The sequence below is a fragment of the Rosa rugosa genome, chromosome 2 (genome assembly GCF_958449725.1).
Source record: "Rosa rugosa chromosome 2, drRosRugo1.1, whole genome shotgun sequence".
Classification (NCBI taxonomy): domain Eukaryota; kingdom Viridiplantae; phylum Streptophyta; class Magnoliopsida; order Rosales; family Rosaceae; genus Rosa; species Rosa rugosa.
In genome coordinates this window covers 60410310-60433465 of record NC_084821.1, presented here as the reverse complement: position 1 = coordinate 60433465, position 23156 = coordinate 60410310, and the positions used below count along the sequence as shown (strand labels likewise).

At 36.8% G+C, this 23156-nt stretch overlaps 2 protein-coding genes across 3 annotated transcripts; both read left to right on the top strand.

Moving 5' to 3' along the window:
* The first annotated feature begins 4695 nt into the window (after window positions 1–4695).
* On the top strand, window positions 4696–13331 carry LOC133728987 (probable LRR receptor-like serine/threonine-protein kinase At1g56130). Its single transcript, XM_062156454.1, has 24 exons — window positions 4696–4909; window positions 5021–5204; window positions 5310–5381; window positions 5506–5577; window positions 5863–5934; window positions 6365–6436; window positions 6547–6618; window positions 6728–6799; window positions 6874–6945; window positions 7031–7102; window positions 7227–7298; window positions 7398–7469; window positions 7650–7715; window positions 8191–8253; window positions 8499–8546; window positions 8699–8757; window positions 9580–9965; window positions 10068–10263; window positions 10362–10526; window positions 10739–10857; window positions 11198–11408; window positions 11885–12113; window positions 12369–12519; window positions 12600–13331. Exons 1-24 carry the CDS (start codon window positions 4777–4779, stop codon window positions 12999–13001), a joined length of 3132 nt encoding a protein of 1043 aa, XP_062012438.1. The 5' UTR covers window positions 4696–4776; the 3' UTR covers window positions 13002–13331.
* Window positions 13332–14673: 1342 nt separating this feature from the next.
* Window positions 14674–21159, top strand: LOC133728993 (probable LRR receptor-like serine/threonine-protein kinase At1g56130). Of its 2 annotated transcripts, XM_062156466.1 has the most exons (19): window positions 14675–14881; window positions 14996–15179; window positions 15271–15342; window positions 15826–15897; window positions 16143–16214; window positions 16772–16843; window positions 16991–17062; window positions 17161–17232; window positions 17339–17410; window positions 17499–17570; window positions 17687–17758; window positions 17847–17918; window positions 18242–18307; window positions 18707–18769; window positions 19330–19374; window positions 19567–19625; window positions 20073–20458; window positions 20568–20763; window positions 20887–21159. In XM_062156466.1, exons 1-19 carry the CDS (start codon window positions 14728–14730, stop codon window positions 21000–21002), a joined length of 1989 nt encoding a protein of 662 aa, XP_062012450.1. In that variant the 5' UTR covers window positions 14675–14727; the 3' UTR covers window positions 21003–21159. The 2 variants fall into 2 exon arrangements, with proteins under 2 accessions (XP_062012451.1, XP_062012450.1); XM_062156467.1 differs by lacking the exon at window positions 18242–18307 and having other exon boundaries at window positions 14674–14881.
* The last annotated feature ends 1997 nt before the right edge of the window (window positions 21160–23156 follow it).

The window sequence follows — 23156 nt, the reverse complement described above, 5'->3', positions numbered from 1 at the left end:
AAAATTCATTTTAAGTCCAAAAATTATGCCATATATTGGATCCAATTCAAACGATTTTTTTTTTTTTGTTAATTGCAGCTTGGCAACTCATTTGTTACATATATCATTTTGTCTATCTTTTCTCTCTTTTTTTTTAGGGGCCGTGACCACTTACCCGATTTTATGCTAAAAATTGCCCACTTACTCCACTAAGAGTTTTTTAACCCCATTTACCCAATCTAACATCCATTGACAATATTACCCTCATTTTAATTAATAAATTAAATTTATCTCTCTCTCTCAGACTCTCTCTCTCACCGGGATCTCTCTCGCTCTCCCCCTCCCCCAACTCGATCTCCAGCAGCTCTTTGCGATCCAAATACTCTCCATCTATCTGTTTATCTAGAATCGACGATCATGGCGGTGGGTTTGAGCTCCATGGCCGAGATTGCAGACCGGAGAGATGATCAGGCATCGAACATGATGGCCGAGAGGTGCGTGAACACTGAACCGGCGGCGTTGGAGTCGTGGCCGGAGGGTGCTGGGAGCTCAACTATGTCGTAGAGCTTCTGGGTCTTGGCCGATCGGATGAGTTGGGATTGTGCAGGAGAGGTGTTGGATGAAACGACGACGACGAGTGTGGCATACGTGCGTCTGTATTGGCCTGCATGTCTTTCTAATAACAGATTAAAAAATTGCCAACAGATCAGTACGTGTGAGTAGTTCAAACCTTCCAGAATGCCTGAAAAATCCTAGGTGGGTTGTAAAGAAATGTGTTAAACAGCGACAAGCGTGGCCCGTGGCCCACCATTGTACCGATACTGTCCCAACTTAACCACCCAATAGGTGTTGGGTTTTAATCACAAAAGGCCTCGGTACAATTGGGTGAGATCCACCCACTTATAAGTTATATTTTATTTGTCACTTTTCCAATGTGAGATCTTTCCTCTCCAACACGCCCCCTCACGTGCAACCTAATTCTAGGTCTGCACGTGAAATTAATTAATCCAATTTCCACATTGGAAATTGGGACACAAGTCTCATATCGGAGACTTGGTCGATACAATCCAAGGCCCACATTGGACACTTGGTAATTTCGATGGCAATACAGGGAACCCCAATTTGGGTTCATGATACGTGCCTACGTGGAGACGCAATTGGAGAAGGACCCGCTTTGATACCATGTTAAACAGCGACAAGCGTGGCCCGTGGCCCACCATTGTACCGATACTGTCCCAACTTAACCACCCAATAGGTGTTGGGTTTTAATCACAAAAGGCCTCGGTACAATTGGGTGAGATCCACCCACTTATAAGTTATATTTTATTTGTCACTTTTCCAATGTGGGATCTTTCCTCTCCAACAAAATGCAACTGCAAGCCTCTCGGGGTAATGGTTCTGTAGAATGTTGATACATTCACGAGCTGTCTTGACGGAAACATTGGTGTTCAGTGAGAAGCCAGTGAAGTCAATCAACCATGACATCTGTTCTTGACCTTTACGAAGGTTGAGGATACCATTTTCTATAAGATAGACTAAATGGCGAACATTGCCTTCCGGTGAATTTGTGTTCTGAAAAAGTGAACAACAACAATTAAATATGTTTACTACAGCCTTACTACCAATGTACCAAATTCTTTTGGTGATTGGGCCTCATTATAAGTACAGTCCTCCCAAGTCGATCATGAAAATTTGCTCTTGACACTTTGCCAGTCTCACCTTCATGTGCTACTTCATGCTGAACAATGACATGTTTTCATGTAAAGAAGTATAATGAGATTATTGGGAGGCAGTAAAAAGATTATTGAGGGGCAATAAAATATTTATTGGGCAATAATAAGATTATTTATTTGGATAAACCTACTAAAACTTTCAAAATTAAAAACATCTTCATTTTTCACTAATTATTGATCCCTAATAAACTTGTTATTGGGGGGCAATAATATGTTTATTGGGGGGCAATAATATGATTACTAGGGGGCAATAATAGCCGGATTCCGGATTCTGGTGACTGGTCGCCAGATTTCGGTCATCGGTTGCCGGATTTCGGTCACCGGAGTCGGCTGCCGGCCACTGGTCACCGGAGTCCGGCAAGGTGGAGGATGACTTCTCCCTCTAAGTGAGAAAGAAGGAGAGGGCAAAAAAGTCTCAAAAATAAATAAAAAGAATGAAAAAAGAATTAATTGGGTATTAGGGAAATAATCCTTTAGAGTGTTTTGGGTAAATGGGGTTTAAAAACAGTTGGTGGAGCAAGTGAGCAATTCTTAAGCTGAAATTGGGTAAATGATCATTTTCCCTTTTTAGGGTTGATTATATTAATAACCAATCCATGATTAATAAAGGTAAGATTTCAAAATTTTCATTTATTTTCAAAGGTAAAATGGCAAATAAAATTTTTACAAAAGTTAGAGAACATGGTTAATTGTTAAGCAGCAATAAGCATGACATGTGATCCATCATTGTACTCATATTGTTTCAACTTAACCACATATTGAGTGTTGAGTTTTAACACAATAAATCGTTTGAGTATAAGCTATCTACTTATTAGTCATATTTTCTTTGTTACTTTTTTAATATTGGATATTTCCTCTCCAACATTAATATGGAGGTATGAAATTTCCAATTTGAAAAACACTTTTAGATAGGCGTATAGCACAGTTGATCATGTCATGTGCACCTTGTTCCTATCTTTGTGCTTACCAGACACCAAAAAAAAAAAAAAAAATCTTTTCCTGACTCTCAAATCTGCGAATCAAACAAGAGCTCAATTAATGCACAATTAATCATATCTCGCTTAAAATTGAAGGCATTGCAAAGACAAAGTACAGCAGTGGGTATTGAAATTTTTTTGTTCCAGAAATTTGAAAATGTCCAATACTAGCTCCTAGTCGAAAAGTCTCAGACATTTAATTCGTTGTTATCTGGATTAATTGACAGTTCAACTCTTGAAAATTTCTGATTTCCAACAACATTTGGAATATACCACCATTACTTTCCACAAAATTGAAGTCTAATTACTGTCAGAAACTGATAATTTGATTGCGATGAAAATGCAATGCAGTGGGCATTTGCCCTCCTTCTAATTTAATGTCACTAGCTAAAGTTTACGATTAGAAATATGGTTTAAGTCTGCAATACACCAGAGATATATCGTACCAGAGGGGAAGAATGAAGATGCGGATGTAGCACATTCTTGTCCAAGCATTTGGACTCCCTTTTAGTTGGTTTGTTTTTGTTTTGCTTTCTGCATGTGGTGGGGCGTTATTATTATTGAAAGAAGAATTGGGAATAATTAGGACCCATGAGCCCTATGGTAGTGTTTGTATATTATATGGATTAGATGATGATAATCTAATCTGGTGTTCAGTGATCCAAATGTCTTTGCAAGTGGCATGGTAAAAGCATCAATGCTATATAGTATATTAGCTTTCTTGCACGTGCGTTGTAATTCTTTTTATTGTTTACATGTTTTTGATATAATTTTATTACTATTTATACACTTACACTTCATTTAGTTAATTTTAATAAAAAACTTTGCTTGTTATAATTCTACTACTTGCAATTTTTTTTCTCATGGTGAAATAAAAATGTATAAACAAAATAACTGTATTTATTTTTGTGTCGTCTCAATTTCTTTCAGTGGTCTTTTCATTGAAATTTGTTCAAAATTAATAAAATAATGGCCCTAGCAACAATTTTTTTTTTTTTTTTTTTTTTTTTTTTTTTGGGGTGTGATGGTTTGTTGGGCAAGAAAATTGGTCATGAGCAATTTGAGAATTTTAAAAAAGACACCAAAAATAATACAACAAAGAGAGCCCAATGGCTTAAAAAAAATTCATAAAAAAAAAAAAGAGACTAGATAGTTTGTTGGGTATTATTATTCAAATTGGCTAGAGCCAAAATCAGAGGTTCAAAAATTTGACCAAATATGAACAGTATTTTTGAGTCGGCTTTATTTTGCTAATAGAGATAAGTACGGTGTAGGCCCCCTGTCGAGCTTCTGTAAACTGTAATCGTGCACAATGGTCATTGGTTTTGGTTATATTTGTCAAAGTTTTAGGCGGGTTGCAACGATTTGTACGGCCTCAGATTTCCAGTCAAAATGGCAAAGCCTTTTGGACTAGCAACATATACTTCCGACGGCATTTTGGAATTTGGAGAGATCAATGGCGTGATGCCTTCTTCAACCGATCATGCAATGCGTTTGATGGGTCTTGACTAACAGAAGCTAATGCAAAATTATTGATATGTTATCTTAATTAATTGTCTTAATTTATCTTTTTTTCTGTAATTATCAACTAAAGTTATCAGATTTGTTTTCGACCGTTCAATTGTATTAAGGGAGGCTCTTTTTCTTTGAGAATGCGTGATGAGGTTAATTAAGATTTATGTCATAATCTACTTAAAGATTGAATTTTATATCCTGCTTGATGCCTGAGGATTATTTGGGCTACTGGCATGACTTTCTATATCTTGAAAATTGATGGTACAACGTAGACGATTAATATAAAGAACAAGTTGATTGGTGTAAAGGTGACCCCAAAAATAAAAACACAAAATAGATTTACAAAGATTTTATTATCATTTTTATATCAGTTTAGTGACCATGACATGATTGATATGCATGCATTGATGCATATTTTTTTTTGAGAATTGGAATGAACATATATACGCATTGATGCATATATAGTTATTTATATACATTGCAAACGGCTTCTTTTTTATTAACTGCCTCCCAGTTTTCTATAGTTCTTTTATATACGTTCGCGCGAAAGGCCACTGCCCACGAATTTGAGGATGAAGCAAGTGGCTACCTTCTCTTTCGGTAGAATATGTGATGACTACTTCTTCTTCTGTCTTATCTTCTTCCTGGGTTGCTTCTGGTTCCATGCTTCCACTGCCCAAAATGCTACTACGGACCCAACCGAAGGTACTCCCTCTACTAAATTTAGTCCATATTTAACGGCATAAATTTTGGGGAATAATTTGTGTATACGGCTTATATATATATGATATGTATGTATTACTTGGTGGTGTTCAGTGGCGGCGTTGAACTCTATATTACTACAATGGGACGCGCCAGCGGTGCCTCTGTGGAACATCAGTGGAGAGCCATGCAGTGGATCGGCCATCAATGGCACCGACTTCGAGGACGGCCTCAATAACCCAGCCATCACTTGCGACTGTAGTTTTGAAAGTAACACCACCTGCCATATCACTCAATTGTATGTTACTCTCTCTAACTGTGTTGTTGCAACTTGATTCTAATGGCTGGCGAACAAGTAGTCTTTACTTCATGCAGTTTCGATCTGTTTCTTGTGTCTTTGCAGGAGAGTTTATGCTTTGGACAAAACAGGAGTGTTACCTGAAGAACTTGTGGCTTTGAAATATCTTACTTTTTTGTATGAATTACTCGCTTCTTTGTTGTCTGGTGTATTGAAGATTTGAAATTGACGATCATATATAATGATGGCTGCATTTCAGTTTCGAATTAAAATTGTTGTCGACAAATTCAATTTTTTGTAGCAAAATCGATCAGAACTTTTTCACCGGTCCCCTACCAGCATGGATTGGCAATATGTCTGAGTTGACTACGTTGTAAGTTCAATAGAACCTTTGTTTTTTCAAATTTTCAGTTCCTCTGTCAGTGTGTTGGACTTTGCTTTCATATAAGGGCAGTCAGCCGTCTAATAAAAAGACGGCCATTTTCCCACTTGAGCTTTGTTGATTTTACACCCAATTACAGACCAATATATTCTGTCCGTCTTCAATCCAAATAGCAAAAATTATCTGTCACCAGAATCTATTGCGTTTGTGTGTACTATTTTTACAGAACAATAATGCCAATATGGCAACAGCTTAAATTGATATTATTTCTTACAGGTCGATTGCCCACAATGACTTCTATGGACCCATCCCCAAGGAGCTTGGAAACCTTAAGAAACTAAATCTGCTGTAAGACCTGATCAAAACGACTGTGTATTTGAGCATCAACTATGTCTCTTAATTGTGGGATAGCATAGCAATGAATAGATACTGTGATGTAGACAACTGAGGAAACCTTATGATATAGAAACATGCATTAGAATGTAACATAGAGATTAGCTAATTAATATATATCCTTGTATGTGTAACAATTTTGGCTGTTCTGTTTTCAAGAACTGTTCTGTTGGGGAAATAATTATTAAGAAGAATTACAGATTGAAAGTTTATGTTGGGAGGGACGATTGTCTGTGAAAACTACATGATTAACACAACACCTAGTGACACACTCACAATTCGTTAGGAGAATACAGGAGATCGGAGCATACTATATATGGATCTCCCCCATATCATCTCTGATTGCTTTCAAGTAATTTTATGCCTTTTTATCATGACTTTGAAGGTCCTTTGGAATAAATAATTTCTCTGGAACACTGCCTCCAGAACTTGGTAATTTAGTCAATCTCGAAGAGCTGTAAGTTCTTTGCTTAGTTAATCATAGTTCATTTATGTGTTTCTAATACGTACTTTTGATGAGCAATGTGTTCACATGAAATGGTGGTAATTCAATTTTGATTGTCACAGTTACATAAACAGCTGTGGACTTGGTGGTGAAATTCCTACAACATTTGCGAAACTTCAAAAAATGCGAATCCTGTAAGAATATTGTGTTTTTATGGGTAAATTGTTCCTTCAGAACTTTTATATACATATGTATATATCTATTATGAACTGATCTTACCATATTCAACGGGTGGAATTTTAGAGGGGCATCAGACAGTCCTTTCTCAGGAAAGATACCGGATTTCATAGGGAATTGGACAAAGCTAACCTCCTTGTAAGTGTGAAAACCTTTTTCTTTGTGAAGGCAGAATTAGTATTTTGCTCACAAGCCTCTTAAATGTTTTTTAGGAGATTTGAAGGGAATTCTTTTGAAGGCCCAATACCAAGCAGTTTTTCTCAGTTGACCTCAATGAATTCTCTGTAAGTACAAATGCTTACTATAATTCTTTCATTCTCTTTATCAAGACTTAATTTCAGTTATGTGTTCACATAATTAATGACGCAGACGAATCAGTGATATCTATAATGTGAGCTCCTCTCTTGACTTCATAAGGAATTTGAAGAAATTGACTGATTTGTAAGTGGTGCACATACTTATCCCCTCATATATTGCAAACAGTTCTTTTCGTTTTCAAACCTGTTATCTAACTCCATATGCTCGTCCACTTTTTTATTTACTATTTTATTTTGTGGCCTGACAGAGCTCTCCGAAATGCATTAGTCACTGGCCGCATCCCTTCTGATATTAGAGAATATCAAAGTTTAAATATACTGTATGTTCCAAAAGACAGAATTTTCGGTCTCAAGTATGTATATGAATTAGTTTCTTTCTTTCTAACTGCTCCGCTTGGTCTCCAAAATTCATGTTTCAGGGATTTGAGTTTCAACAATATAACAGGTCAACTCCCAAGTGACTTGTTCAACATGAGTTCTCTCACATCCTTGTAAGAAGCCCTACCCTCATTATCACTATCCTTTTTCTTTATTTTGTAGATCTATATTTTCCGGTTTGATTGAGATCTTAACTAAAGCCATAAGATTTCTGCCCACATACGTACGTGGTGATATTTAACATCTGACCTTTTTCTTTCTGGGATGCTTTCAACTATTATTGAAATTGCCAGATTTCTTGGAAATAATAGTTTGTCTGGAGTTCTGCCTAGCCAAAAGAGTGATCTTCTTCAAACCATGTAAGTCATGATGTCATAAAAGCATGTTCTATTGAATCCATCAGAAATTTAAACTTGTGTCAGTGTGTGCATCTGCTTGTGAAGTAATGCATGAAGATTGAAGAGTTTCTATTACCTGAAGATTTTTTTTTATATTTCTTTACAATAGCATATTTGAGCTTACATAGAAACTTCTTTTCAAATGTCTCTTTAAAGCACATTCTATTCTTAGAAGTATGGTTTCTTCTGATCATTGGGATGGCAATTTTTTTTTTTTCCAAATTTGAAGATTTTTACTAGAACTAAAGGCAAAGATAACTAGTGTATATATATATTCAGCACTTGACCCAATCATAGCCATATTAATGAGATGCAATAAAATCTGAGTCAGGACCTTCAATTTCCAATTGACTGATGAAAGCAATACATTCCTTTTTCTTATTCAAACTCTACTTCCATACATTTTGCAACTCCTCATTCTTGCTCTTATGTGCAGAGATTTATCTTATAACTATTTATCAGGAAGTCTTCCCCCATGGGTAACCACAATATCGCAACTGTATGTCTCTTTTATCTTCATCTCCATTTTACAGTATAAAATCACCAGATTGTACTTCCACAAAGTGTCTTGCCTTGTATTATTGTGTGTGTAAGACACATGAATGAATCTGAGGAAACAGTAAGTGAATAATGACCCCTAAACCACCCATTCCCTCCCGGTCCTTTTTTTAAATGTCGCTCATTCTAGCATCCTGGTAAGTACCATCAAATTTTTTATGTGATTGGTTAATAAACTCAATGCAGGAACTTGGTGGTCAACAACTTCACTTTTAACGAAAGTTCAGAAATAACGTGAGTTGAGGTTCCTCTTACCCACTGTTAGAGCAATAATACCATCACATGTCAAACACATCACTTCTAGGATATATGATAAGCAATTGATTGATGTCACAATTCTGCAGTTCAGTAGATACATAAGTGACAATAGTTCTCTGTGTTTGCAGGCTTCCTGGATTGAATTGCCTTCAAAGAAATTTTCCTTGCAATAGAAATCCCCCACGCTGTAATATGCTTTTATTTGACTCATACTTTAGTATTTCATTTTATCACGCGATAGAAATGGATTGCTTGCCTAAGTATATGGGCAAGCAATGCATTTTAAGAGAGAGCATACTTAAAAGTAATGATAACCTTACCCCGGCTTGATTAGGAAGCTATATATGCCTCGATAAAAACTTAAAACTAATAAGTGAGCAAAGCAAGGCCTGCTTAATACTTCTGGAGATATAGTACTTAAAATGAAACTTTTTGAGATTAGAGGGTTCTTTGCGAGTTCTGAACCATTTTCATTTCTGATATCAGCTCGCTTGAACTTCAGCATTTATAGGAAAAAATGAGTAAACAAACCTGGTTATAAAAAAAAGAATTAAATTCAGTTTACCCCCCTGTACTTTGGGCCTAAAATCAAACTGGTCCTTAAACTTTTTTTTTTAATCAGACTGGTCCTTGTACTCTCAAACAACATCACCCGAGTCCAAATTCTCCAAATGTGACGTCATAGGCTGAGTTGGACCCGACAAGGGGGCCCACACTTCAGCTTTTTATGCCCTCTTTTAGGGATTAAAAAGCTGAAGTGTGGGCCCCCTTGTCGGGTCCAACTCAGCCTATGACGTCACATTTGGAGAATTTGGACTCGGGTGATGTTGTTTGAGAGTACAAGGACCAGTCTGATTAAAAAAAAAGTTTAAGGACCAGTCTGATTTTAGGCCCAAAGTTCAGGGGATAAACTGAATTTAATCCTAAAAAAAAACAATAATATGAGTCTTCTCCGTTTAGTTTGTGTTATTCTTGTGACTTGTGCTATTATATATACCAAACTTTACAGATGCAAACTTCTCAATCAACTGTGGAGGACCAGACATGAGAGGAAGTGATGGCATATTATATGAGGCAGAAAACTCAACTCTTGGCCCAGCAACATATAATGTAACCAGTACAGAGAAATGGGCTGTTAGCAATGTGGGTTTGTTTGCTGAGAGGAAGAATCCAAGCTATTTGCTACCCTCCCTGGCACAGGTTACTGGGTCGGATGTGACCCCAGAGCTTTTCCAGACTTCAAGATTATCTCCAGGATCACTGAGATACTATGGCTTGGGTCTCCAGAATGGACCTTATACTGTAAAATTACAATTTGCAGAAATGGTTTTTGATGATCGTGCATCACAAACTTGGAAAAGTTTAGGAAGGCGAGTATTTGATATCTATATTCAGGTAAGATTAGTGGAGAAGAAAACTTTAGGCTGCTATGTACTATGTACTATACATTATTTCGTAAGACCCAAAGTATTTTACATCTCTTCATTTTCATCCTAGGGGCATCTAGAAGTGAAGGACTTTGACATATCCAAGGAGGCAGGTGGTGTTTTAAGAGTAGCAACGAGAAACTTCAATGTAAACGTGTCGGACAATTATGTTGAAATTCATTTGTTCTGGGCTGGTAAGGGGACCTGCTGCATACCTAATCAAGGTGATTACGGTCCACTAATATCAACGGTCAATGCTGTTCCAGGTATAGTATTTGATGTTAAGTTACAAATATTTCATATGCATGCCTGGTGTGGTGTAAATGTACTTGTGAAGGCACTGAAATTCTGTTTTCTTTATCAGATTTTAAACCAACTGTTTCTGGGATTCCACCAACTACTCCAGGAAAGAAGAGCATGACAGGGGTGATTGTTGGCGTTGCAGTCTCTGTCGGAGTTGTGAGCTTGCTATTAATATTTGCAGTTTTATATTTGAGGAGAAAAATACCAGACAAGGATGACGATGAAGGTAAGAGCACAATATAAGTATAGTTGCATGCGGTTCAAGGTTCTTCTGATATTTGAGAATCATGCAAGGAACCTTGATAGTTGATATGATGTGCAACAAGTGCAGATGACCCTTTCTGAGAAAGTACTTACATATTTTGACGTTAACATTAGTTTTGCAATAGCATGTATCTATGGTTTCTGAATTTGGATTCTCCCTTGTTGCATATGTAGAACTTCAAGGATTAGACCCGCGACCAAATACATTCAATTATAGTGAGTTAAAAGCTGCAACAGGGGATTTTAATCTTTCAAATAAACTAGGGGAGGGAGGATATGGCGCCGTTTACAAGGTAAATCTATATAGTTTTACATCAATGTGATGGGGTGCGTCTATAATACATGAATTTTTCGACACATCAAGTAGACCAGTTTGATAAAGAGGTAGATTGGGTCCATTCATTGGTAAGTTAACTCAGCATGATCACGTGCTAGTATCCAACTGTAGTGAGCTGGTCTACTGTTGTAAGGAGTTATTCTACATTTGATGCACTGATTCGTTAGTGTACTTTAGACTTATTCCATTATCATGTTCTATTGAAATAAGTCAAAGTCACATCTACAGAAAAAAAAGTGAGCAAATATTGCTTCTATTTTCGCTCTGTTCATGTCATTATATGGTATACTGTATAGGGCATACTTTCTGAAGCGAGGTTAGTGGCTGTGAAGCAACTTTCAGTAGCATCTCACCAAGGGAAGAGTCAATTTGCAGCAGAAATTGCTGCCATATCTGCAGTGCAACATCGCAATCTAGTGAAACTGTTTGGATGCTGTGTCGAAGGAAACCAGCGAATTTTGGTTTATGAATATCTTGAAAACAAGAGCCTTGATCAGGCACTTTTTGGTACATATAATCCTATCTTCTACCAATCGTACACTCTGTGCATTTTACTTTTATATTGCATACAAAAAATACTCTGCAGCTGCAACTACTCCACATTCTACATCCTACATTTTTTATGCAGTCCTTTCTCTCTTTGTAGAAGAGTGAAGACTAAAGAAAACAAAAGGCAATTATGTGAACATTAAGAAATACAAACCTGCTCGGAGGTTTTTCAAACAAAAAAGAAAATTATTGCTAGTTAAAGTTTACATGTGTTGTGTGTAAATCAATTATTTGTAGAACAATTAATATAAGAGTCCGATTTGGATTTTCAACATCGAAAGCAATTTTGAACTAGTCCAAGTCTCATTTTCTTTTTCTTTCTCTCTGGTTTTCTTATTAAATCTTAACATGCATTGCATTTCCCAGACTTAATTTGAGGTTCTTGTATTTGTCACATAATAAAAGTTTGTTACTGGAATAATGGATGACGTCAGGAAACAACTTGCATCTTGACTGGCATACCAGATTCAATATCTTGTTGGGAACAGCAAGAGGACTTGCCTATCTTCATGAGGAGTCGAGGCCAAGGATAGTACATAGAGATGTCAAAGCCAGTAATATTTTGCTTGATGCAGACCTCTCCCCAAAAATATCAGATTTTGGACTGGCAAAGCTTTATGATGATGAGAAAACCCACATCAGCACCCGAGTTGCAGGGACAATGTAAGCCACTGTTACTTTTATAGATCCGTCCTTGTACTTCTGTTCTATATATGTACCATGTTGTTAATATCTTGTTCTGTTGGAAGACTATTTACATATACCAAAATATTCTTCCGCGTTGTTAATGATGGAATTGAGTTCATATTCATACTAGCTGATGAATTTTCGATGCACATATAGTATATGGCATGTTATAATGTAAATAATGGCTAAACCGAAACTACATTTTCAGTAACCAACTTGATAATCATGTAGAGGCTATTTGGCACCGGAGTATGCAATGCGGGGACATCTGACTGAAAAGGCTGATGTATTCGGTTTTGGAGTTGTCATTTTGGAAACTCTTAGTGGGAGACCGAACACTGACAATGACTTGGATGCCGGAGAGATTTATCTCCTTGATTGGGTTGGATTTTTATTCTATTTTGTTATTTCTTTATTGCGAAAGTCCTTCTCTCCCTTTTAACCTTGTCATAACATTTTTAGGCATGGACTCTACATGAAAAAAATGAGCGTTTGGGGCTTGTGGATCCGAGACTGACCGACTTTGATGAAGAAGAAGCAAATAGATTGATAAGAGCAGCTTTCCTGTGTACTCAGGCATCCCCATTGATGCGGCCATCTATGTCTCGTGTGGTGGCCATGCTTGCTGGAGATATTGAAGTAGGTAATGTTATGGCAAAGCCAAGTTATTTGACAGACTGGGATTTCAAAGATGTAACAGGTAGCTTCTTGATTGATGGTGATACCCCCTCAACTGGGATGACTCACCCCAACAATCAGTCTACTGGCATCACAACCGGTGCTAACACCGGAATTGACCTGATGCAGTCTCCTGTGAATCCTAATCATTCATTGCTCACTGGGATTATAGGAGAAGGAAGGTGATCCAAGTATATTTCTTCTTCTGGCTGGTAATATTGTACCCGTGCTGGTTTGATCTTCTTTGGCTCAGGTCACACCATCCATCCTAAGCCATGTATTACTCTTTGTATCTTTCTGTCTAGTAATGATGCTGTTTAAGTAAAATGAGAAACAATTATAGAGAGGATCCGGTTGTTTTCACCGCGCATAATGATAAGTACTATACATCTGTTTATAGTGCACTTACACTGTTGATAATATGAATCCCACATGAGAAAATGAGGACCTTGCTTATGGGTTTGTACTTAGATTATTAATTATTTTATCATACATATGCTAAAGTTCATTTAGTGACTTTGATGATTCACAAGGCAACTTTTGTGTCATTTTGTGCAAGATTTTGTCCATGAAAACTTTTCTTCTATGATGCAGCATTCCCTTCTATTTATGTTTACATTGAGATTCAAACTCGTACTATATCCTACGATTTTTCTACTTTCATTCACCACTTGGACTGACTTCACAAGGTTCAGTATTATCTGTCAAATGCTCTGTTTTTCGAGAGATGGACATTGATATTACATGGTTTGCTAAATCCTAAATAAAGGCTAGAAATGTAAAGAAAGTAACAAAATTTGACAGACAACTTAACTGACCACAAACATAGAATGAAATTCAAATCCGGAAGGATTGAGAATCTCTCTCTCTCTCTCCCCGTTTCCCTCTCGAAACCCTAATAGAGCCGTCTTCCTTTGGAGCCATCAAGCATGGAGGCAACGGACTAGTGGATGGCCTTGTGGCTACCTCAGCGTAGGGAAGTCTTAGAAGCTTAATAAAATTGTCTAACAAATGATCCAACCATTACTTGAACCCATGACCTCTCGGACACAAGTCACACAACAAACCTCAGCTTAGGGAAGTCTTAGAAGCTTTATATATGAATAAATTGGGATTTGAACTTGGCCTGGTCCGATTCACTTCCTGGTAGTGTCAAAGTTACTTGGTTTACATCGATGTCTAAGGCGTCCTTATTTAGGGTTCTAGACTTTCTACATCTTTAGGCAGTAGCTTGATTCTGACCGGCATAATATGAGTGAGTTACTGTGTATTGTATACGGTATACCCTTCTCTCTCTTATTTATTTTAATGGATAAACACCCTTTTGATAGAAAAAGAAAAATAATAATAAAGAAAGAAGGAAAAGAACCACCATCAAACTTTTCTTTCCACTTGCAGGTTCAAGCGGCTTGATTAGATTAAGTCAGCCAATTGCAACGACACAATGTGGGTAGTAATTTGGGCGTGCATTGACATTTCATCAGTTATTGTCATATAAAAAATCCAACTTTTGAAAACTCACTTTGAGTCTTCGCATAGTGATGCAGTTTATGGTTCTGTCTCGTTTTTAAGGGCGACTTTCATGTTGGTCTCAGACCCGCCACATTTGACTGAAAATACATCCGACTTTGCTATCCCATCGCTGTCGCATTTTCTTGTTAGATTTTTTTTCTTGACTCGATATCAAGATAGTCTTTAGTAAGGCAACTGAATCATTAGATTTGTCTGACCGTCTAATAAAATGTCTCGCGACTTCTAATGCACGATGTAGGACGTACGGAAAAAAAAAAACTTTATTTACCACTGAAAATTAACCATCCAAGTTGATATATTATATCCCAATTCATTCACAATTTTTCTCTATGGTGCTTTAGTGGTCCATCGCACTCTTGCACACTAGATTCTTGCTTAAATGGCTATACGTTTTCCCAGTTGGCTACTACCTAGGATTTTGAGAATGAAGCAGCAACCATCTCTTTCAGTCTTCTTGTTCTGCCTCTGCTTCCTGGGTTCCTCTTGGTTTCAAGTTTCCACGGCTGAAAATGCCACCACTGACCCATCTGAAGGTACTCACACATGAATTTCAACTCTTTTAGCCCATAAAGTTTCGAGTCCTGGACTCTTGAACTGTCTCGGTATCTGTATCTGTGCATGTTTTGTTCTTGTTAATGTGTTCTCAGTTCGAGCGTTGAACTCAATATTCTCACAATGGGATACTCAAGCGGTGGCGCTGTGGAATATCAGTGGGGAGCCATGCAGTGGATCAGCCATCAATGGAACTGAATTTGAGAGCCCTCCTAATAACCCAGCCATCATTTGCGACTGTACTTATGACAGTGGCACCACCTGCCATATTACCCAACTGTATGTTCTTCACTTGCTGCTAATACTGAATTTATTAACATAACCTTTACTGAAAGCACTCTTAAGTGTTCCCATCTTTTTTGTATTTCAGGAGAGTCTATGCTCTAAACAAACGAGGAGTGTTTGCAAAGGAACTTTTGGCTTTGAGATACCTGACCTTCTTGTATGCTTTTCTATTTTGTTTTTTCTACTCTGCTGTTTCTTTTATCAAGTTTTGATATTGCATATAAAGATGTGAACTTTTTAATTTCAGCTGAAATAATCTTACTGCATACTTGGGTTCTGGATAGCCAGTGATTGGGGCCTCTTTATTGGCCTCATTATGGCTTGGAATTATGGGTTCAGGTTGCTTGAAATTAATATAGACTCTGTCAAGTTTTTCCTCAATCCTATTGACTCTTGTGGTCCTCCTTTGCAGCCTGGTTTCAGTTTGCAAAGAGTTTTAGAAAAAGACCGTTTGTCGTGGATGTTGTTTTGGCTACCAATTTCAATTTGCAATTGATTTGTTATGCTTTTCTCTAGCCTCATAGACAGTTAGGCTGTTTAATTCCTAAAGCAGAATTTCTATTGAAAATTGTCGCAAGTATTCATGACATACTGAGACGTTAAGAGTTGATTATTACACTATTTGTTTCAATTTTTTTAGGAAAATCGATCAGAATTATTTCACAGGTCCTCTACCAGCATGGATCGGCAATATGACTGCATTGACATTATTGTAAGTAATGAGACAACATCTGTTAAACTTTAGTATAACGTTTGAAGTGTCTAATACTTCGCTACTTTCCTTGGTTCATGGTATTATTCAAATTTCTCTGTCAGCTTGTGCTCCTTGCTTTCTTATACTGGTCTCATTCTAATAAGAGAGGCATACTCTTACTTTAGCAATCTGTTGATTCAAGACCATCCCAGCCCGGTATTTTAAAATCAATTATATCTTCAATTGATGATGTTTCCTTTCAGGTCAATTGCTCACAATGCATTCTCTGGGCCCATCCCCAAGGAGCTTGGAAACCTCAAGGACTTAAATATGCTGTAAGACATAAACTATAGTCCAACTACCATCAACTATTTAGTCTATCTTGTTTGAAAGCATCAATATTGATTAATCAAGTTACATATTGTGGGAAAATGAGAAAACTGATAACAATGGATATGCATTAGAATCTATAGAAACTTAGTACAATTGTTTTTGCAGTTGTGAAATAGATATCTACTCATTGCCAAACTGCCCAAGTGGTGACTAATGCATGATCCTAGGAGCTGAAACATGATAAACAACTTTATATCCATTGGAAAATCGTGAAACACAATCAAAACCATTGGTATAGGTTACTGGGTTGTCTTATGAGCCTTCTTGAAACATGTCATTCTTACAAGGTTGTTATAAGATGGATTAGTTAGTTAACTGATTTCTTTTCAAATCTACTATTACATTCCCAAATGCACATGGGCTGCAAACCCAAAGTATTCATTTCTCAATTGTGATTTAGTGCCTGTATCTGCATACACATGTACTCTATCTATATTGCCCTGAATGTTTCACATAATTGCTTTAAAGTAATTCTATGGCTATTCATCATGGCTTGCAGGTCCTTTGGAATAAATAACTTCTCTGGAACACTCCCTCCCGAACTTGGTAATTTGGTCAAGCTTCAACAACTGTAAGTTCTTTGTTTAGTACATTGAAGCTTAATTCTGCATAAAAGTGTGGTTTTCCTTAAGGATCTTTGTTTCATAATTTATTTTTGATTCTTAAGGAATATGTTTATAACAAGAAATAGATGATAATTAGTTTTTGATCATCACAGTTACATAAACAGCTGCGGACTCGGTGGTGAAATTCCTTCAACATTTGCTAACCTCCGCAATATGCAAGTCCTGTAAGAAGGCTCGATTGTGTTTTAATTTCTGTTTCCTTCAGTACCTTTAGATTCCTATATTGGGTTGAACTCACAAGGGTCAATGTGTTAAATTTAAGATGGGCATCAGACAGTCCCTTCTCAGGAAGGATACCTGATTTCATTGGGAATTGGACAAAGATAAACTCTCTGTAAGCAAGAAAAGCTCTCTTATTCTTTTTTTCTTCCCTGAAATTTTTGACGGCAGACCAGCATGGCTGAGGTCCTTGCTCACAGTTCTCTTAAATGTTTTTGTAGGCGATTTCAAGGGAACTCTTTTAGAGGTCCAATACCGACCAGTTTTTCTCAACTAACTGCCTTGAATTCTCTGTGAGTACAAATTCTTAACACAATGCAGATTCTCTCTCTCGTTCTTTCTCAAGACTAGTTTCATTTATGTTTGTACATAATGATGTAGGCGAATCAGTGATATCTACAATGTAAGCTCCTCTCTTGATTTCATAAAGAATTTGAAGAACTTGACTGATTTGTAAGTGGGCATGCTCATCCATTCATATACTTTTTTTTTTTCCTTTTCAAATTTCATATCTAACTCATTTACTTGGGCACCTTTTGTTTTGTTTTCTAAATCTTGTGGTCTAACAGAGCACTACGAAATGCATTAATTACTGGTAGCATCCCTTCTGATATTGGAGAATACCAAAATTTACAGATACTGTATGTTCTGGAAAACATATAAGCTTCAATTCCATGAATATGAATATTCTTTTTCTAACTATTCCACAACTTATCATTCATGTTTCAGGGATTTGAGTTTCAACAATTTAACAGGTCAACTTCCAGGTGGCTTGTTCAACATGAGTTCTCTAACATACTTGTAATAAGCCATTCTTTCATTTCATTTTTTTTTGTTGATAAAATGATTATTATTATTATGATCACTGTTCTTATTATTATTTGCTGTTAGCATAACTAAATCTATATCAGACCAAGAAAAAAGTTTAAAAACCTCAAAACTTCCCCAATTCAACCGGAACTTACCACTAGCCCAATCTGTATGGGTGTATTACCCAGTCTGATTGAATATATGGACTAATGCCATAGATTTCTGGCTCAGGAGATTAGTCATATTTATCTGACCTTTTTCTCTGTCTGTCTCTCTTTTTTTGGGGGGTGCTTTCCACTCAATGAAATGGGAAGATTTCTTGGAAACAATAGCTTGCAGGGAGCTCTTCCTAGCCAAAAGAGTGATATTCTTCACACTATGTAAGTCTTATTTTATAAAGGTTTATTTTATTAAATGCTCTCTCTCTCTCTCTCTCTCCTTGGGATATGGCAGTGACAGTGTTTCTAAAGATTACTGTGCTATTTAAGGGATGACAGAAACTTGTTCTGAATCCTAATCGAGAAATTTTTCACAGTACACTGCTGGTCCACAACTGCGAATCATGACTATTGTAAACATTCTCGGTCCAATATGAAGCCAATCCGTACTAGTATTTTGATCAGTTAAGCTTAGACATACTAGGTTCAGTCAGGATCTTTTCCATTTCAGATTGATGAAACAAATGTGTACCTGTTCCATGTGTATTTGTGCATCTTCGAGAAGAAAATTGTTAAATATTCATGTGCTTTCCCCTCCTCACTCTGGACTTTTATGTGCAGAGATTTGTCTTACAACTATTTATCAGGAAGTCTTCCCCCATGGGTAACCTCAATATCACAGCTGTATGTGTGGTTTTTTCATCTTTCAGCTTTTTACAATTTAGATCACCTGCATTTGATTTGACAGAGCTTCTTGCATTTTTTATTGTGTATATCTAATAATACATGCATGAATGATCATCAAGGAATAAGTAACAAGAAATCTGTGTTTCACTAGCTAATGAACAATCAGAGTTCCAGAGTTTGAAACCGTGTCTAGAACTTGAACATAGATTTCTTTTCCTGATGAGGCTATATATCTTGGCCTCAGATGAAAGAAATATAAAATGCACCACACTATGAACACTAAATTTTCGTAAGAATCATTGCTCAAATTCATATCCATGAAGCTAGCACTCATAAATTTCCATTCTGATGGTATATAAATACATGCATGAAAATCTAAGGTTCGTTTCCCTATGCAAAAATTCTGTGATGTAAAACTTCTTTGTGATCAATCTTCTTGATGTCAGTATGTCAAGATCCCTAAATGTATTCCCTTTCCAGTCAATTATTCTTGCATCTTTGGTAGATACTAATACTGTCAATGATTTTCATACGTGATCGGTTAATGACTTATGCAGGAACTTAGTGGTGAACAACTTCACATTCGACAGTTCAAACATAAAGTGAGTGTGAGGTTTCTGTTACAACTTTTTCTGAAATTATATTTTCATTGGCAAAAGATGAAAGAAACAATACTATCTGTAGTCCTAATATGCATGTGAAACAAAGTGATTCATATTCCACTTCTGTAGTTTGATGGATTCTGTCATTATATGTTTCTGTGGATAAGTAACAATGGTTCATTGTTCTTGCAGTCTTCCTGGATTAAATTGCCTTCAAAGAAATTTTCCATGCAATAGAAATACCCCAAAATGTAATGTGCTTTTGTTTGACTAATAGCTTATTAGTTTAATGCCATCATGCTACAGAAAAGGCATTGCTTCTCTACTTGATAAAATATATACAGAGATACATGCATATGCATCTATGTTTGTGCGTGTTTGATAAGAAACTTAAACTTAAGTAAAAGAAGCAGGGGACACTTTATATAACATTAAGAGTTACTGTTATAACAGAACTTAAACAGAAATTATATGTGCTCTGGGGAAGGTCTGAGTGATTTTCATTTCCTTTCATTCTTATTTTAGCTGACTTGGACTCATCCCAATAGTATCCTACCGGCCTAGTAAACTATTTTTGAAATATAATTAGGAAACATTGAGTAAGCAAAGCTTGAAGCAAATACATTAGTTTGAGTCTGTCTTTGGTTTATGTTTTTATAATTGATCATAACTTTGTGCTATTATATCAAATTCCACAGATGCAAAATTCTCAATCAACTGTGGTGGACTAGAACTGAGAGGGAGTGATGACATATTGTATGAGACTGAAGACTCAGCTATTGGCCCAGCAACGTTTAATGTAACAAGTTCAGAGAAATGGGCTGTTAGCAATGTGGGTTTGTTTGCTGACAGAAAGAATCCGAGCTTTGTTGTAAATACCCCGGCACAAGTCACTGGGACAGATGTGACCCCAGAGCTTTTCCAGACCTCAAGGTTGTCTCCAGGATCACTGAGATACTATGGCCTGGGTCTCGAGAATGGGCCTTATACTGTAAAATTGCAATTTGCAGAAACAGTTTACGATGATCTTGCCTTGCAAACTTGGCAAAGTCTAGGACGGCGTATGTTTGATATCTATATTCAGGTCAGAATACTAACAAAGAAAGAACCTCATTAGACAGGTTTTCAACGGCTAGTTTTCAACCAATTTCAGCTGACTACAACTGCTAACTATCTCTTCATGTTGATCCTAGGGGAACCTTGCATTGAAGGACTTTGACATATCTAAGGAGGCAGGAGGGGTTTTAAGAGCTGTTGTGAAAACCTTCAGTGTTAATGTTTCAGAGAATTATCTTGAAATTCATTTATTCTGGGCTGGTAAGGGGACCTGCTGCACACCTGATCAAGGTCATTACGGCCCACTAATAGCTGCTGTGCATGCTGCTTCAGGTGCGTATTAGTTAACTTCTATAGATTTCATATTAATGGTCTAAACATACTTGCTGCTGCTAATCGGCACTGAATAATTATTCTGGTTTACATTACCCTAACACATTCCGTTTTCTTTCTCAGATTTTACACCTACTGTTTCTGGTGTTCCACCAACTACTCTAGGAATGAAGAGCAGGACAGGGCTGATGGGTATTCTGGTTCCTGTTGGAGTTTTGGTGTTGCTAGTTATAATTTGATGTAGAACATGTGGCTGGATTGTTTATGGTCAATGGAACCGCCAGAATTCGAATCAGAAATGATGATGGTTGATTGTATAATGAAGATTCATTATGCATTACTTCATTTTTGATGAAGAAAGTGTATTAATCGTTTAAGATATTAGTTACATTTAGTCATTTAGAATTTTAGATTAAGGGGATGAACCTAAAGTTTAATTCCTAAAATAAGTCTACGTACTGATCAGTTCTAGTTTTGCCCTGATCCCTCTCTACGTAATTCTCTCTGTCACAGTTTCTCAATGCAGTTTTATATGTGGGGAAAAATTGGGAAAAAGATGACGGAAGGTTAGATGGAATTGGGTCTGTGAGAGTGTGTAGCAGTGTGGGGTGTTTCCCAACATGTTACATGTCGCTCCGACTTGTCGAGGTATACTGTCAAAACTGTGGGGCGGGCATGGGGCATTGACTCAGTCTCTGACTATGTCTACATGCAGTTGAGAGCTGGCTGGCTGGCTACCTGAGAATCTGTTCGAACAAAGTCTCCTCTATATATGTTTTAAATTTTTCGCTATAATCCCACATCGAAAAAGAATGGTTGAGTTTGTTCTCTTTAAGCACTTACAGTATCTTTGTTATTGCTGAGCCTAGTAGCGTGGGCTTATCACTAAGCAGAGCATTAAAGTGATTGGTTAATTGAGTGAAATTTAGTCAAGGGAGTTGTGGTGAGTCTTGATTTGTTGACTTCGGTGAAGTCACCTTAAGCACACTCACACACATGCCCTTCTTCTCCAATAGGATCGAGGTGGGGTTAATTTAACTGCAGACCAAGATATATCACGGCAGCTCAGTGTGTTTCCTTGACATGACTTGAAGATCTCATAACACAATCACTTTTTGTATTAGAGGATCTAACGAAGCTCATATTCCTTCTACTTCTATTGGAATTCCATCAAACACAATAATTTGTGGCGTTCTTTTGCAATGACGGTTGAGTTTTCAAGAGATTTTGGCTGTAAAAAACTTCTTGCACTATTTTTTCGAATGATTGTGGATTCATATTTTGTGATTATAAATGAAGCACCCAACTGCTTCTTGGCCTCACAAGATTCTTGTCGGAGCGCTTGGAACAATTGTAGATCTCGCTCTTTCCCAACTCAAGGTCGTGGTTGTGATTCAACCTTGTCTCATATGTTGAGAAACAAAGATGAATGAAGTTCTCCATAATTCTAATTCAATCCACTCTAAACAACTCTTTGACTCCATCTTGAGCCTTCGCACATGATAATTACAAATTGATATGACCTCCTGGAAATTAACAACTCTTTAAAAAAAAATTCTTGACCTCAAATTTTCTTAAGAAAATTCATGCCCAATTAATTATGCCGAACAATAAAAATAATTTTTGGATCATTGCTTTGGAACAAGAATGAAGAAGGGCAGCTTATCTTTGACGAAGCTGGGATGAGGATTAAGAAACTGAGAGATACTTCCTGATTAGGGTGATCGAGGTCACGCAGAGAAGGAGAAAATTGAGGAAAAAATAAGATCTCTGAAGGGCAAATAAGTCATTTCAGGATAAAAGGTAGTTGAAATGTCTGATATACCCTTAGAGTTAACAGAGATATGACGAAATACAAATAGATGTACCTCAATGATTCGTGTTTAAGGGTCTAGGTACCTATTTGATTAATGCTCTTATAATTTGGGTACCATTTTGTCTGGTTAAAAAAAGTTCAGAACCCTAAAATATATATGCACCATAGTCTGACCATACTATTGCTAGGACTTCATTGGTGCTTAACATTTGTCTGGGTTTATAAATCTAGAGAAAAGATTAAAACGTCATTAAGCAATATATATAAACGAGTAAAAAAAATAGTGCAAAGAAAAGATGAAAAGATCGTCATATGCTCTCACTCTAAAAACTTTTTGGCAATGAACCCATGTGTTCAGAATTTAAAAGTTGCAATTCCCTATTGTACACTACTGGTTTATACTTTGTGCAGTTGTAGTAGACCTAATTATGCATATACGACGAAAATTACAGCATTTAGAAATGAATCATTACACATCGAATTAGCCTAAATTCAGCCGGTTTGGTACCTAAAAAAATATAATTGGATATGCTGATAATACATAAGATAATACTCAATTTGTTGGATTAGTTATTGG

Bases quoted from the DNA above. Each gene is read 5' to 3' on its own strand.
- LOC133728987 (XM_062156454.1), top strand. From the start codon at position 4,777: ATGAAGCAAGTGGCTACCTTCTCTTTCGGTAGAATATGTGATGACTAC. The intron at 6,437-6,546 runs GTAAGTTCTTTG...TGATTGTCACAG, and splicing joins TTAGTCAATCTCGAAGAGCT to TTACATAAACAGCTGTGGAC. The intron at 10,527-10,738 runs GTAAGAGCACAA...TTGCATATGTAG, and splicing joins AGACAAGGATGACGATGAAG to AACTTCAAGGATTAGACCCG.
- LOC133728993 (XM_062156466.1), top strand. From the start codon at position 14,728: ATGGCTATACGTTTTCCCAGTTGGCTACTACCTAGGATTTTGAGAATG. The intron at 17,571-17,686 runs GTAAGTGGGCAT...GTGGTCTAACAG, and splicing joins TTGAAGAACTTGACTGATTT to AGCACTACGAAATGCATTAA. The intron at 18,770-19,329 runs GTATGTGTGGTT...TGACTTATGCAG, and splicing joins GTAACCTCAATATCACAGCT to GAACTTAGTGGTGAACAACT.